Source organism: Panicum virgatum, chromosome 4N (genome assembly GCF_016808335.1).
Source record: "Panicum virgatum strain AP13 chromosome 4N, P.virgatum_v5, whole genome shotgun sequence".
NCBI classification, from domain to species: domain Eukaryota; kingdom Viridiplantae; phylum Streptophyta; class Magnoliopsida; order Poales; family Poaceae; genus Panicum; species Panicum virgatum.
Genome location: NC_053148.1, coordinates 48961909 through 48977974, shown reverse-complemented (window position 1 = coordinate 48977974; position 16066 = coordinate 48961909). Strand labels below are relative to the sequence as shown.

At 48.8% G+C, this 16066-nt stretch overlaps 2 protein-coding genes across 6 annotated transcripts; both read left to right on the top strand.

Moving 5' to 3' along the window:
* Positions 1-13: 13 nt before the first annotated feature.
* LOC120668758 (arogenate dehydrogenase 2, chloroplastic-like) lies at positions 14-1489 on the top strand. Its single transcript, XM_039948548.1, has one exon. It carries the CDS (start codon positions 58-60, stop codon positions 1114-1116), a length of 1059 nt encoding a protein of 352 aa, XP_039804482.1. The 5' UTR covers positions 14-57; the 3' UTR covers positions 1117-1489.
* An 8450-nt stretch (positions 1490-9939) lies between these two features.
* Positions 9940-14789, top strand: LOC120668757 (WAT1-related protein At5g45370-like). 5 transcript variants are annotated; one of them, XM_039948546.1, is made up of 9 exons: positions 9940-10335; positions 12004-12066; positions 12170-12286; positions 12372-12663; positions 12834-12989; positions 13086-13237; positions 13810-14179; positions 14297-14338; positions 14554-14763. In XM_039948546.1, the coding sequence occupies exons 1-7, from the start codon at positions 10040-10042 to the stop codon at positions 13976-13978; spliced, it is 1245 nt and encodes a 414-aa protein (XP_039804480.1). In that variant the 5' UTR covers positions 9940-10039; the 3' UTR covers positions 13979-14179; positions 14297-14338; positions 14554-14763. The 5 variants fall into 5 exon arrangements, with proteins under 5 accessions (XP_039804480.1, XP_039804479.1, XP_039804476.1 ...); XM_039948545.1 differs by having other exon boundaries at positions 14297-14424; XM_039948542.1 differs by having other exon boundaries at positions 13810-14338; positions 14554-14789.
* The last annotated feature ends 1277 nt before the right edge of the window (positions 14790-16066 follow it).

The window sequence follows — 16066 nt, the reverse complement described above, 5'->3', positions numbered from 1 at the left end:
GATTGCCCAAAGCCAAACCCGAGCAGCGGTAGCCGCCGAGGCCCAACCGGAGCCAAGATGCTGTCGTCTTCCACCTCCACCCTCCGCCTCCACCAACCAACCCGTCCCCACCGCCGCCACCCGCCGGCGCCGGCCGCGGGAGGCGCCACCCACCTCGGCCCCTCCCGCCGGTGGCGCGGGCCTCCCCTCCGCGCGCGGCCCCAGCGCATCCGGGCGCTGGACGCCGCCCAGCCGTTCGACTACGAGTCCCGCGCGGCGGGGCTGCTGGAGGAGCGGCAGCGCCTCAAGATCGCCATCGTCGGGTTCGGCAACTTCGGCCAGTTCCTGGCGCGCACCTTCGCGCGCCAGGGCCACACGCTGCTCGCCCACTCGCGGACCGACCACTCGGCGCTCGCCGCCACGCTCGGCGCCTCCTTCTTCACCGACCCGCACGACCTCTGCGAGTGCCACCCGGACGTGGTGCTCCTCGCCACCTCCATCCTCTCCGCCGAGGCCGTCCTCCGCTCGCTCCCCGTCCACCGCCTCCGCCGCAACACCCTCTTCGTCGACGTGCTCTCCGTCAAGGAGTTCCCCAAGAACCTCCTCCTCAGCTCCCTCCCGCCGGACTTCGACGTCATCTGCACCCACCCCATGTTCGGCCCGGAGTCCGCGCGCGACGGCTGGGACGGCCTCCCCTTCGTCTTCGACAAGGTCCGCGTCGGCGACTGCCCCGCGCGCCGCGCCCGCGCCGAGGCCTTCCTCAACATCTTCGAGTGCGAGGGCTGCCGGATGGTCGAGATGTCCTGCGCCGAGCACGACGCGCACGCCGCCGAGACCCAGTTCCTCACCCACACCGTCGGGAGGATGCTCGCCATGCTCGAGCTCCGCTCCACGCCCATCAACACCAAGGGCTACGAGACGCTGCTCCGCCTCGTGGACAACACCTGCAGCGACAGCTTCGACCTCTACAACGGCCTCTTCATGTACAACAAGAACTCCACCGAGCTGCTCAACCGCCTCGAATGGGCCATGGACTCCGTCAAGAAGAAGCTCTTCGACGGCCTCCACGACGTGCTCCGGAAGCAGCTCTTCGAGGGCTCGGCGCAGGCCCCCAGCACCTCCAACGTCCGCAAGTAACCATACCATGGCGAATTCGTCTCAGCTAAGCTAGTAATTCATCAGTTCGTCGGGCTTGCTGCTCGTCTCATCTCATGTTCGTCGAGCTATATACATTTGCGTTGTATAAGTCTGTATCTGTATTCTCCCCAATCGAGATTTGAGAGGGGTTCTTCCTCCCTTTCTCTGGAAGAAGAAGAGGAAGAAGAACCCCATGTATATTCCTTGTCAATTCTGCTACATTCCAAGTGTCCCCTCTTTGCGGTTGGAAATGTGGTAGGTTGACATTGTGAAATTTGTTGTATGGTGATGAAGAAAGTGAATAAAGCAGCCATCTTTCAATTGTGCGATATCAGGATGAGGAAAAATCAATAAAAATGACAAAGCTTGTTTCTCCGTGTGTGTGTTTGTCAGTGAGGATCTTGGATTTGGAGCAAGTTTGAATCAGAAATCAGATGCCTTTTAGACTTCTGTATTCCCTGTCGTCCCAAAGTTCGCAGTGCGTTGGTTGCGAGAGCGACCTCCCGCAAACCCCCCCTGCGACGACGAGGTTTAGGTGTTAGGTGGCCACTAGCCACTGCCGTTCTTGTTCATCAGCGCTGCTGTTGACAGCACTCGGTTGGTAAGCTGCTTTCTTGACAGCGGTGTTAGGAGAGCACTAATCGCAAAGGAACCTCAAAACCGTGTGCTTTGATTGCACATCATGGAAAACAGCTTCTGGTATTGATCTGGCTCGGGTCCTTGTTACCGGAGGAGTCCTCCGCACCTGAATGGAGCTCTTGTTTCTGAAAGATGGAATGGCGAAGTTGTCAAGTTGTCCCCAAATAGACAAATGGTTCAATATTTGGCAGTGGTATCTTTCATTGCGTTCTAATTCCCTATCTAAAAGGAGAAGATGTTGCAACGGCATGCTCTGGTCCTGGCGGCTGTTGGCCTTGGCTCTGTTGCCAGCAAAACATATGGCACAGAAAGGGATGGTGTATAGGCAGACGTGCAAGCACGGCTGCAAAAGTATTTGAAGCCAGAAGAGCAGAAGACCCCTGCAAAACATGCCTTCCAAATTTGGTGCAAAGATGACACAACAAGAACAAGGCTGTGTTTAGATGAGATGAAAAGGGGAGAAAAAGTCGCATCAGTCACTGTAGCACACTGTAGCACTTTTCGTTTGTTTGTGGTAAATATTGTCCTACCATGACCTAACTAGGCTCAAAAGATTCGTCTCGCAACGTACATCAAAACTATGCAATTAGTTTTTTTATTTAACTACATTTAGTACTCCATGCATGGGTTATTTGCTATATTTAATGTCTCGATGTGATAGGAGATGTGATGGAAAGTTTGGAAATTTGGTGGGAACTAAACACACCCCAAGCCACTTCTTCCACAAGTAGATAAGTGAGGGTGTGAGGTAGGCTCAGCGTATCAGGTTCAGGTGACCTGTTCTGCTCTCTTGCCAGGTAAGCAAAGCGAAGCGGATCCGTGTTCTGACCGAGCTCTTTCTTTTCTAATCCAGCGAAAGGGTCATAGGAATTCGAACGAGTACTGTTTGCGGCAGAGAAAACCTGTATCTTTGGCTGCGAAACGGGTGATGGAACGATGGACAGAACACACAAACCTCCCACGCATTTCCTTTCGCGCTCGCCTCTCCTAGTCCAGGTGCTGACAGATCTGCACGCAGCAAGTTCTAGTGGTTCACGATCCGCGCCGACGCCGGGGCACGTTGTGTTTCTGTATCATGTGCACGTTTCAGCTTCTGCAGTGTTGAGTGGTACTTTCCTCCGTCCCTAAATAACTGTCGCTTTCGCTTCCCGAGAAATAATTTTAATTAATTTTATATAAAAATATTAATATTTATGATACATAATTAATATCTTTAGATATATTTTTTAATTTAATTTTTTAACAAATTTATTTGGAGATACAAATATTATACATTTTTTTTACCAATCGAGTCAAATTTGTGGCACGCACACCGATGACGACAGTTAAAAAGGAATAGAGTGAGTAGGGCCCTGTTTAGTTCCCTTTACATGTAAACACAAAAATTTTTGCGAAGGAATCTTGCCAATTTGAAGTACTAAATGAAGTCTATTTATAAAATTTTTTGCACAGATGGGTTGTAAATCGCGAGACGAATCTAATGATGCTAATTAATCCATGATTAAACAATAATTAGCGGATGGTCAGCGCGGTGAGGGTGGTCGGTGGCGGTGGGACCGGAGGGGGGGGAGTTGGAGAGAGAGTGGAAGAGCCCCACGGTCACCATCCTAGCGACCGCTTGGATTTCCGGTGGTTGCTCCGAAGCGGCAAGGTGGCGGTCAGGATGGGAGGGGTGGTGGTGACGGCGGAGGGGCTTGGACTCGCCCGAGTCGCCCATAGGGGACGACTCCGGCTGTTTCCAGCAGCACTCGCATCGCATCCCCAATGCGGAAAAAGCGCACTACCAGGGTACCGTAGCACGCTCCAGCAGCTCCCGGATGCGGACGCGAAAAATACGAGAAGGCCGAATGCGCACCGCATATCTACACATTCTCTCTCTTCACCGCATCGGTCGTCGTCTGTGATCTCCGTGGGCCCGCGCGCGGCGGCCGGCGGCCTGCTTGTTGTTTGCGCGTCCGCATCCGCACCGCTGTTGGAACGGGCCTTCTCCTATCACCTAGCGAGTGGGGGGCCCGATGCGTATACGAAGCTTTTTTCCGCATCCGCTATTCGCTGGAAATAGCCTCAGGGGCAGGCGTAGAGTCACATTAGTAGTCCATGTACATGCACATTTTGTCCATGTTATAATATAATTTGTGGTTAACTTATCACGTTTTTGAATGATAAGACTGATTAAAAGGCAGCGAGAATCCAAGGCACTTAGAGTTTAGACAGTGACATAAACCTACCTGTACTACATGTCAGATGATGGTGAGTACTAGCTATCCTAGCTGGCGGCACATGAAGCTGAAGCAGTCGTCGATCGTCCGCGCTTAATCATTCATGGACTTAGGTTAGTGTCGTGCAAGTAGCACTTGATGCCGTAGGGCTGGCTGCCTGGCTGGCCGGCTGGGAGGCCACGGGCCAGCGTTTCGTGCTTATCGAAGTTGCGTGTGATTGTATGGAGTTGTTATATTTGTTGGGTCCCTACCCATCTTTCTATACTCGGAGAGTAGGGCAACATGCCTTGAATCAAGGTACTCCTGGTCGATTAGGATCCTAGGAGTTCTACTATGACTATATCTAGTGGCGGAGACAGGATTAAAATCTACCTATGACGAAGACGCAGACGGTGGAGGGTGAGGAACCGCGGAGGCAGTCGAGGACGACGAACAAACGGACGACGACAACTTCGGATGTCAATTTTTGACGATTCAACTTATGGAAATGGGCTGGTCATAGGTCGATGGCCTAAAAATCTAAAATCTAAGAATATCTCTAGCAGATTACTTATCTTTCATATTCTATATATTTTCTCTCTCCATTATCAATAATACTATTTACATTTTTTTTATAACCAGTGCCATAGCAGATTACTCAAAAGATATGATGGAGGAAGGAATCTCCTATATTTGAGCAAGAGAGTGGTGTGTTTGGCGATCAACAAAAAGATTTAGGTACTGGCAATATATGCAACGTATGCTATGCAAACCACATTCGTATGCAAAATATAGAAACTCCAATCCGGACCATCGGATCAACATTCAAGAGACATGAGGGATGGAATAATTTTACAATCTGGACCTGCCTTTGAATTGGGTAATATGTTCGAGCACCTTTTATTACCAAATAAACATACTTTTAGTATTGGGGAGAGATATGGGTAATCCATTGAAGATGCTCTAAATATTTTACCGTCTTCTTCCTCCAATTTCCAGTCGATAGACATCTGTTTCCATTGTAGCTGAATCTCGTAGGAACTGGCGCTATGATTGGCCGCCAGGTATGGCGGCTACCCGTCATACTGGTGGCTCTGCCACTATATCGAGTACTTTCGTCCTATTACAACTAGTTTGGTATCTACCCGAGGATTTTACAATAGATCCTCGATACAGTGCCAAAGATGTACTACTTCCATATCGAAGTAATCCATGTCACGTCAATGGATATGTGGATGCTTGTTGATATAAGTTGGTATGTTAATTACCAAATATTTATTTCCCATCTCTATCCTTTGTTTCCTCGGATCTGCATTGCAATGTGCCATATTAAATCTGTTATCCTGCAAAATCCTGATATAATATCTCTGTCATTTTATTTATTTTTTCTCAAGGGGAAAGCAGAGTCACATGAAAGAGACGTGTTGGATTTTCTTGCAAACTTGGATTTCAAGCACGCAAGATAGCACGACAAATTGATTTTAGAGTGATTTCCTCCCTCGATTTATTATTGTTCAGATCTGTTGCTTTCCCGATTGGAAAAGATAGATCTAACACTCAGTTTTGCTTTTCTGTATAGGATGTGTCAGAATCTTATTAGTGTGCTAAAAGTGATTGATAGCTGAAAAAATTAACTATGGGCGCGTTTAGTTGCAAAACCAAAAAATTTTGGTTGTCATATTATCCCTTTGACCAGATGTCGGGAGGATTTTTCGGACACTAATTAAAAAACTAATTTCAGAACTCACTTGGAAATCGCGAGACGAATCTTTTGAGGTCTTTGACCGCATCATTAGCACATATTGGTTACTGTAGCATTTATGGCTAATCATACACTAATTAGGCTTAAAAGATTCGTCTCGTCATGTACATCCAAACTGTGTAATTAGTTTTGTTATTTAATTACATTTAATGCTTCCTACATGTGTTTAAAGAGGAGGTGAAAATTTTTGGGTGAAAATTTTTGGGAACTAAACGGGCCCTATATACTCCCAATCAAAAAGGAAAAACACGCTTTGTATATGGACTCCCATAGGAGTTCACCCCTCGACGAGCAAGCATATATGTCTACTATTTCTATAGCAAGTAATATTTTTTTATTCGTCAATCGAAATTCTAATTAGAGTCTAGACGAATCAATACTAATTCTAGTCGGAACCCGGTAAATCAATTGAAATTCCAATCGAAACACGTATAATTAACATCTCGCACAATCACAACACAACATGTTCACATGAAGTAAATAAGCACAAATTTCATGATATTACTTGTAACATAAAGATACTATGCTAGTATATATAGTACTGTAGGAGCCTTTCTCTAGTTTCTCTTAAGGAAAGACACACAAATTAAAAAGTCGTGTCGCCCATGAGTTAAGTAAATTTTCATATATCGGTAGAGACTAGAGAGCAAAACCGGGTCGCCCATAAGTTAGCGGAGATGGCCAACCACCTTCGTCATAGTGCTGTTTGGAGAGAGCGAGCTCCGATTTGTGTCGAGTAAATTGTTGCTCACGATGTAAACACTTCTATTATCTCCCTTTCGCAAAAAAAAAGTAAATTAAAAAGCCGTGGAAAATTCAAGGCATTTAGAGTTTAGACAGTCACATAAACCTGTACATGTCAGAAGATGGTGATGGTTTATGAAACCTGTACGTAAGGATAAGAGCTAGTACAAGCTACTCCTAGCTTGCTGCACACGAAGCTGAACCAGTCGTGGATCCTCCGCGTCTAATGAGATTTCGTTTGGATTCAAATACTAATTTTAATTCTAACCAATCTAAATGAAAGTACCGACAGGATGAACTAAATTTTAGTTAGAAATTAAAAAAATTATATGAGTACTAATACATGCTAAAATTTAGTACTCAACTTAACCCATCAAATAGATCCTGATGATTATCTCTCCACTGTCGCAGGTGCTGCGTAGTATGGCAGGCCCAGGCGTGGTTTGCAATTGCAATCCGTGTTCCGCACTCTAGTCCCTTTTTCCCTGTTTTATTGTTTTGTTATGATATTTATGTATCCGTTTGTTAGTGTCATGCAAGTGTTTGGAGCAATGGAGCTAGCATTTGCATATAGTTTCTGCAGTGGCCGCAGGCATTGCACCACGGAGCACGGGGCGCCTTTTTTTTTGTTAAAAAGAATAAAGAGAAAATAAAAAAAATAAAGGGAAGGAATACAGCTTGGCGCCGCAGCGCTCGATGGTAGGGCTGGAAGGCCAGCGTTTCGTGCTTATCCAAGCAGATCGAGCGGCAGCTGGGATGGGAGTATGGGACCAAGAAACAGCAGACTGACGGCCGGACAGGCGGACAGCAACAGCCTGTGGATGCAGAAAAACGAGATTTAAAATTAATGTTAGTCCAAGATCAGTTTCAATCACTCTGTTTGTTTGGCTGTGACTAGTGGCTGATATTGATTTATTATGAGAGAAAAGTACTAGTGACTAGTGCTGATTTGGTGTGACAGAAAATCACTACTGACTGATTGGCTGACAAACCAAGCGAATAGAATGAATGAGAATTTCATGCAGAATTTTTTGGTATTAAATTCTATGACACATCGTCAACTTTGCAGATATGAGAAGATTAGAGTAGGAGAAAATTTCATGGGAAGAGACAAGTTTCATCTCCATAAACTCATCTAGAACAGTTACATACTTTCTGATTTTGATAACTGTACGATGAAACTATGCATTGAAATTGACCTAATACGAAGTGCAAAGTCGATGAGTCCTCACTTGCAAAAAATTGTGTGCCCACCCCGGCCCCAGCACCAGGCCTTAGAAGTAAGCTCTTGTACCAACTCGAAACCAACCAAGCATCGGCTGTTTAGTTCTTAAAAATTTATGTACAATACTTATCACATCGAATCTTCAGACACATGCATAGACTATTAAATCCAATTGAACTAATAACACAGTCCAACTGATTAACACGAGCTGAATCTTTTAAAACTAATTAGTTCATAATCAGATATTATTGTCAAGTAATAACGAAATATGCTATAATACTAAAATCTAAATTTTTTCACCAGCTAAAGACACCTAAGCATAGGGGTGGTAATAGGCAAGGTTTTAAATAGACGGCTATAGCTTCCGCTATAGACAGCTATAGTTTCTAGGAAGGCCAGACGCTATGGCATTTAGCCTGCTAAAGCCAGCTATAGCCCGCTAAATGTCGGCTATAGCCCGCTAAACGCCGTAACGACAGCTCTGCCGCTAAATGTCTTAGCCAGCGATTTAAAATCTTGGTAATAGGCCATGACTGTAGTGGCCTCTTCACGGCCCAATAAGATTTTTAAAATTTTTAGTTCAAATTATATAAGATTAGAACCCGATTCTTTAAGGATCCGGTCTTTAAATTTTCTAGTTCAAAATGTTACCTTTACCACCCCTACCTAACCAAAGCAGCAGATGCAGAGGTCAGTCGACTGATCAGCAGATGCAGAGGTCTTTAAATTTTGGGTTAATTAGATCCGTGCCATTATAATTTCACCATTTTTGAAGCACACCATTACTTCTCAAGAAACTATGCCAGTGCCACTACAATTCACCTGCCATGAAATACGCCATTATGTATGTCTAACACCATGTTGGGCCCACTGCAGGGTACCCATACGCCCCTGCCCCCTCTCCACTCACTGACATGTGGCCCCCACATGTCATCCCCTTCCTTCTCCTCTCCTCGTTTGCCTCCATAGCCTCCTCCTGCTCGCACGCCGGTCCGCCGCCGTGCTCCTCCTACTCGCCCGCTGCCCCCCTGCTCGCCGCCACCGCGCTCCTCCTGCTTGCCCGGCACCGCGCTCCTCCTGCTCGCCCGGCACCGCGCTCCTCCTACTCCTGTACCCGCCCTGCTCGCCGCCACGCGCTCCTCCTGCTCGCCGGTTCCGAGCTCCGGCCGCGAGCTCCGCCTGTTCTCACCACCGCCGCTGTGCAAGAAGCAGCGGCCGCCGCCGCCATCCCGAAGCATCCCGAAGCCGCCTCCGTCCTTCATGGCAGCGCACACCGCGGCGAGCTCGGTCGCAGCCTCCAGCACCTCGGCCTCCCGCGGCGGTCCCCTAACCCTCCCGGGCGCTCGGCCGGCGGCGGCGCGGCTCGCTCGATGCGGACGCCCGCCCGTGCGCTCCGCCGGCGGCAGCGCGGCTCGCTCGATGTGAGGAAGCAGCGGCCGCCGCGCGGGAATCCACGGAGAGGCAGCACGGGGGAGGGGCTGCGAAGGGCGCCGTCGCGCGGGGCCGCGGTCGGCGCGGGTGGAGCCGCCGGAGGTGGAGTGGGCGTGTCCTCTCCCTCCTCCATCGACGGTGGCGCTCGACCGGCGGCGGTGTGGCTCGCTCCACACGGACGCTCGCTCCACAGGAGGCGGCGGCGGAGCCCGTCGTGCTGAAGATGGAGCTGCATTGCGCCGGCGACCGAGCGACGGCGCAGACGGCGGCCGGGCGAGGACGGAGCGAGGGCCGGGACCGCGCGGATCCGCCAGGGACGGCGCAGACCGGCGACGGGCGGAGGAACGCGCGCGGCGAGGAGCGAGCGGCGGCGTGCGGAGGACGGCGCGCGCGGTGACGGGCGGAGGAGCCCGCGCGCGAGGACGCAGGGGAGGACGGGCGCGAGGCGGCGGCGGGCGAAGGACGGCGGGAGTGCGAGGCGACGGAAGGGATGAGATCCCGTTTTTTTTTTGGTTAATTAGATCTGTGCCATACGGATATACGGTATACGCCTACGTCTGATACTGGGCCCAAATTGTTTCCAGGCGTATATAATGGCGTATCTCAAACATGTGTAGAGTTATAATGGCACTGGTATAGTTTGTTAAATAGTAATAGTGTGATTCAAAAATAGTGAAATTATAATGGCACATATCTAATTAACCCTTAAATTTTGCCCCCTCTTGGATTTGTCGCCTGCGCTCGTGGAAGGTGTGTGTCGGGAGGGACCCGCCGAAAGCCCGGAACGGGTGGGCGACCTTTATAAATCTGTCGCGCAGACACGCCCAGGCCGACACGCCAAGCGAAGAGCAGTGCTGCAGCAACCTCTTCCTGCCAGCGCCAGGAGAGGAGAGCAGGGGGAACGGTCGGCGGCGGCGGAGGAGGATGGGGCGTGGGCCGGATGTGGAGGCGGAGGATGACGCCGGGGAGACCAAGCCGACGCTGCTGCAGCGGTGGTCCTCGTCGGTGTGGGCCGTCAGCAGCAGCGGGCGGCTGCTGTGGGCGGGCAACGAGGCCTGGCGGGCGCACGCCGGCATGGCCTTCGTGCAGGTCGCCTACGGCGGGTACCACGTCCTCACCAAGTCCGTCCTCAACGTCGGCATGAACCAGATCGTCTTCTGCGTCTACCGCGACCTCGTCGCGCTCGCGCTCCTCGCCCCCATCGCCTTCCTCCGCGAGAGGTGCGCTCTCCGTCCCCGTCACTGTCCCCCCTCACCTATCCAATTCCGGTGTAATTTCCCCTGCCCCAGCTACCGATCGCCCCCATTGCCTTCCTCCGCGAGAGGTGCGCTCTCCGTCCCCGTCCCTGTCCCCCTCACCTATCCAATTCCGGTGTAATTTCCCCTGCCCAGCTACCGAGTAAAAAAAAAAATTAAATACACCAGTTGGCCTCGAACTTGTACTGAGATGCCACTTAGGTACACGAACTCGCAAAATCGAAATCTGCCACCCTTAACTTGTTAACTTGTGCCACATAAGTCCATATCCCTTGATGTGGTGCCACATGGCATTAATATATGCAAAAAGACCCTCCAAATTCGCCATCTTCTATCTTCACGTCCTCCATTGAGCGACCGACGAGAGCGACCTCGCGCGCCTGGGCGAAGGGGTTGAAGCCCCTGTGCTTCCTGCCGCCGGCGTGCTGCGCCGCGACTGACGACGACGAAGTGGGCGACAACGCGGCCGAGGCGCCCACGGAGTAGGCCGAGCACTGCAGGCGGGGGCAGGATCAGCGGGAGCAGCGCGCCGGCGCGAAGCAGCTCAATCGCGAAGGCCATCACCGAGATGTCGTTGGTGCACGCCTTCCTGGCCGGGCTGGCCAGGTTGTCACCTGCACGTGTGCTCTAGGCGGGCGGCTGTAGGTGGCCGGCGGTGTGCAGCTTGGCTTGGCACCGCCCGAGCACACCGCTCCTTGCCAAAACCAGCTCGAGCGCGCCTCTCCTCGTTCCCCCACAACCGCCGCCGTTGCCACAGGGAGGGGAGCCGGTGCCGTGGGAGGCCGGGGGTGCCGGTGGCATGGGATTCCCCAGGGCCGTCACCGTGGGAGGCCGACGGGGCCGCCGCCGCGGGACTCCGCCTGGGACGGCGCCGGGGACGATGCCGTGGATGCCGCCCAGTGCTGCCTCGCGTGGCGCCCGCTCGCCTGCCCCGTCGGCTGGCCACCGGATTGAATCGCAGCGGCTCGGCGTCTCCGTGTGGGATTAGGATGTCCGCGAACTGGGGCGAGCGCGGGGCGGTGGGAGCAGCCGATTTGGGCGCTGGACTCCGCTGGGGATGCCGTCGCGTGCGTGGAGGAGGCCACGGTGGCCCTGCCGCCGTGGTGCTCTGCGCTCTGCGTAGCCCTGCCCGACGGCTTGCCTCGGCCTGCTCCTCCACAAGCGCAGCGGCCGGGCCGCCTCCCCAATCGCGCCCACCTGTCTTCTTCTCCAGCGGACTGCCGTGGCGGCCTCCCATGGCAACACCACCGGTGGGCTCCCGGCGGCCTCCATGGAGGATGTGAAGTTAGAAGATGACAAATTTGGAGGGGTTTTTTTTGCATATATTCATGCCATGTGGCACCACATCAAGAGGTATGGACCTAAGTGGCACAACTTAATAAGTTTAGGGTGTTAGATTTCAATTTTGCGAGTTCATGGACCTAAGTGGCACCTCGAGACAAGTTCGAGGGCCTCTGGTGTATTTAACTCCAAAAAAAAGAGCAAACATTTAGTTCTCCTCTTACTCATCCCTAGGGGATTCCTCTGCAAATGGGTTTCGAATTTTGGTGTGGAGTCAATTCGAGTGAAATTGTCTATTTAGCTGGCTGAGGATGATGATTCTTCCCGTAATTTTGGTGTCCGTTCTTGCAGGAACGTGCGGCGCCCGGTGACCCGTCAGCTCCTCGCGTCGTTTGCTCTCCTGGGCTTCACCGGGTAAATTTTCTCCCCATGGAACAATATCTTCTTCAGTTGTTTTTCTCGTCTCCCACCATTTAACACTGGGAAATGGGTTCCTCTCTCTGCTACCTTCCTGCAGGATCTTCGGGAACCAGCTCCTCTTCCTCCTCGGCCTCAGCTTCACCAACGCCTCCTACGCCGCGGAGTTCCAGCCGGCGATACCGGTGTTCACATTCATCTTGGCCGCAATTGTCGGGTAAGCATCGGAAGCGCTTCTCCTGACATGGCCGCGGTCTCAAACGTCGACTGAATTCTAACAAAATTCTACATATTTTCTCCAGTGTTGAGGTGATCAACATCTTCACTAAAGACGGAATTGTCAAGGTTCTTGGCACAGCCGTGTGCGTCTTTGGTGCTGTCCTAATGGTCTTCTACAGAGGCCCATCCTTGATTGGGATGGGAGGCACCGTTGCAGCAGAGGGAAATGCTCTGGCCGGCTCATGGAGTAGCAACGCCTATTCTGCTCAGTGGTTGACCAAATCCATGCTCGGATATGGTGTGGAAACATGGCATCTTGGGGTCTTGTGCCTTATTGGAAATTGCTTCCTGATGGGTGCTTATCTGGTCATTCAGGTAATGCAAACTTTGGAGCTCTAATAGTCAATCATGCTACGTTCTTTTGTTTTTGTTATACACGAAGAATGTTCGGGGGCGCAATGGAATGTCTTTTTTTTCGAAGTTTACTTTTCTATATGTTCATGATTGATACAAATTGTTGTCATTTTCTGTTGTGACTACTCCAGGCTCCGGTCCTGATAAAATATCCTGCAAGCTTATCCTTGACTGCTTACTCCTATTCCTTTGCCACCCTGTTTATGGTGTTGACTGGGGTATTTGCTACCAGTGGGCTCCACGAGTGGGCATTGACAACAACCGAGGTCATAGCTATCTTATATGCTGTAAGTATATAGATTTTACTTGTATGATAATGCTGAGAACCTGAGATATATAAATCTCCTTGGTTGTCTAACCACATTTGTTGCTTATACCACCAGGGAATTATTGCATCTTGTCTGAACTATGCGATCATGACTTGGGCAAACAAAATTCTTGGACCCTCTCTAGTCGCTCTGTACAATCCACTCCAGCCAGCATGTTCTACCTTGCTTTCAACTATTTTTCTTGGAACCCCAATTTATGTCGGAAGGTCCGATCCAACTCTCGACCCTATAACTATACCAAGTTGCTGTTTCAACATTGTGTTTTGGTGGTTTCTCAAGTTTTGGATCCTTTAAATTCGTGGCTCAGCATGAGTTTACCAAATTATCAGTTGCTCATCAGTTTGATACTCTTTCAAGCTAAATGATATTAGTTTTGGTGTTTGATGAATGATGGCATTTTCATGAATTTAGCTGTGGATAATATTGCTTATCTCACTGTGAGATCACCGCCAACAACAACATAGCCTTTTTTCCCAAGCAAGTTGGGGTAGACTAGAGATGAAACCCGAAAGAAATAAGTTCAAGGTTCAGGCACATTGATAGCTAGTCTCCAAGCGCTCCTATCCAAAGCTATCTCTTTAGAGATATTCCAATCTTTAAGGTCTCTCTTAACCGACTCATCCCACGTCAGTTTAGGTCTACCTCTACCCCTCTTTACATTATCGACCCGCTCAAGAACCCCATTACGCACCGGCGCCTCAGGAGGCCTTCGTTGGACATGTCACCGCCAACTTGTAAATTTTGTCCTTGTTTACATCTGTATTTCTACTCTTTTCAGTGTTATCGGGGGACTCTTCATCATCGCTGGGCTTTACCTGGTTACTTGGGCTCGTTACAATGAAGCTCAGAGAGTGCTGACAGCCAGTTATTTGCGACCTCTCCTCGTGGAGGATCTTCCAACCTCCAAGGCAGAAGGAGGTTCCTTCAGTGGCTCCATTGATCCCTAGACCCCGGAGGGGTAGATGGATTGGTTCAATTGTTTTTCCTAGGAAAGCAGCATCAAATTTATTTCACAAGTGTTCTTAGTTTAATACATTTCTTGCCTAGAGTCGTCCTCTTCAAGATATCACGCTTGACATGTTTAAGAAAGCGTGCTATTACCTATACAAGCATTTGAAGTAAGATCCATCCTCAGGAAGACTTGCAGGGTACTGAAAGAATCATATCCTGAACATAAGTTGGACATTCTTGCCTGTGGCCGTATTTGCAGGAGATACCTTGAATAATTTGCAGTGATCCTTCAGCTTCTATAGTTTTCGTTACAGGTCCAAGGCTAACAGCAGTCAGAACAACCTCACCAATCAAAGGTACTCCTCCACGGCTTGGCATGTTTGTCACTATCTTAAGAGTTTGGGAGCGTCAACATTGTATGCCATATATCGATTTCTATCATGTAAATGAGCTAACTTGGCTTGTATCATTTGTATTTAAACATTCAGATACATGTACCACTTGTCATTCGTTTTGCGCAGATTTTGCTACCATTACTTTTGCTAACTTGAATTTGTCTTTGTGCTAGCAGACTATTCTTATAGGCCTGGGAACTGAAGCTGCAATACACTTGAGCTGTTATACTTAAGGCGAGACAACTGTTCTTCTGTGGCAGTACTCCAACTGATACCGGATTTATTGTATATGTGTTTATCTTCTCTATAATTAATGTTGTATGTGCTTTTGGACAGTTATATATATGTAAATGATTATGCAGTTACAAGTTGAACTCGCATGGCTATGTAATATGCTCCCTTCTTTTCAAAATATTGAGTACAATTTGACCTGGTCATGAAACGAGCCGTACTAAATTTCTATGAAATCGGCACCATCTGGTTTTTGCCAAGACCATTGTTCTTATGCGTGACAATGGAACCCCACCTGCTTTCTCTCCTGAGCCCTTGACTCGCTCGTTCCCTCTCTGTTTCTCTGTTACTCCCACATGTCCTCAGTCCATGTTAAACTATCTGGTTTTAGGGACATCTATCGGTTCCCTGGCTCACGGGGCTCCCTGGCTCACGGGCTTCAGCTCCCTTACCACCTCACCGTATGCCTCCCGTGTCAGGCACCACTGCAAACTGGTCTTGCTCCTCTTTGATGGAATAAGCTCGTGTGCACGATCAGCAGCAACTAGGTTACCGAGTGCGAGCAACCGAATCAACATAGCTACGTACATGTGCCCAAGTAGGTGGGAGGTGGGTGAACGACTTTTTTTTCTTCTTCTGTGGAGCTATATATAGATCATTTGGATCTGATTATTGAACCTTTGTGTTGATTACAATTACAAACGAAGTAAAATGTAATATAAATATTTCTTACCTTTTAAGTGTTGGAACATTTTCTCGGAGAGCTGGAACGATGTTCTTAGCTGACACCTTCTTACTATTACTAATTAGAGGCTCATTTGGTGCCTCCACATGACGTCATCTAGGATCCTAAGTGGACACTCTAAAAAATAGAGAATCCCTATAACTATTACTGATTAGAGGCTCATTTGGAGCCTCCACATGAAGTCACCTAGGATCCTAGGTGGACACTCTAAAATTAATAGAGAATTCCTATAAATTCTCACAAAATCAGAAACATCTGGTCATCAATCCAACAACTCCAATTATAATAATCAGCGGATCAGTTATCTTTTCTAATAAATTACCCATCTCTGCCATTATAAAAATTGACTAAAGTAACCCCGTAAATATGTATCTAAATTACTCACCTCTGTTATTATAAAAAAATCTAAAATAACCTCTAATCTTTGTGTAACCCACCTATACCATTATAAAATAATACAAATACACCCTAAATTTGTAGATAAATTATCCAATTATGTCATTATTGTTACAAGTTAAATTACTCATAAATCTGAATTTAAATTATATAATTATAATAAAATATTAAAGTGCACCAATAAAAATTATACATTATCATTTCTATCATTATTAATATATTATTTATATTATTGTTTATATAAAAATATTACCCATGATATATGTCACCATATATTCATATATGATGGAAGAGGTAAGAATACCGATTCACAAACA

Bases quoted from the DNA above. Each gene is read 5' to 3' on its own strand.
- LOC120668757 (XM_039948542.1), top strand. From the start codon at position 10,040: ATGGGGCGTGGGCCGGATGTGGAGGCGGAGGATGACGCCGGGGAGACC. The intron at 12,664-12,833 runs GTAATGCAAACT...TGACTACTCCAG, and splicing joins GTGCTTATCTGGTCATTCAG to GCTCCGGTCCTGATAAAATA. The intron at 13,238-13,809 runs GTCCGATCCAAC...TACTCTTTTCAG, and splicing joins ACCCCAATTTATGTCGGAAG to TGTTATCGGGGGACTCTTCA.
- LOC120668758 (XM_039948548.1), top strand. From the start codon at position 58: ATGCTGTCGTCTTCCACCTCCACCCTCCGCCTCCACCAACCAACCCGT.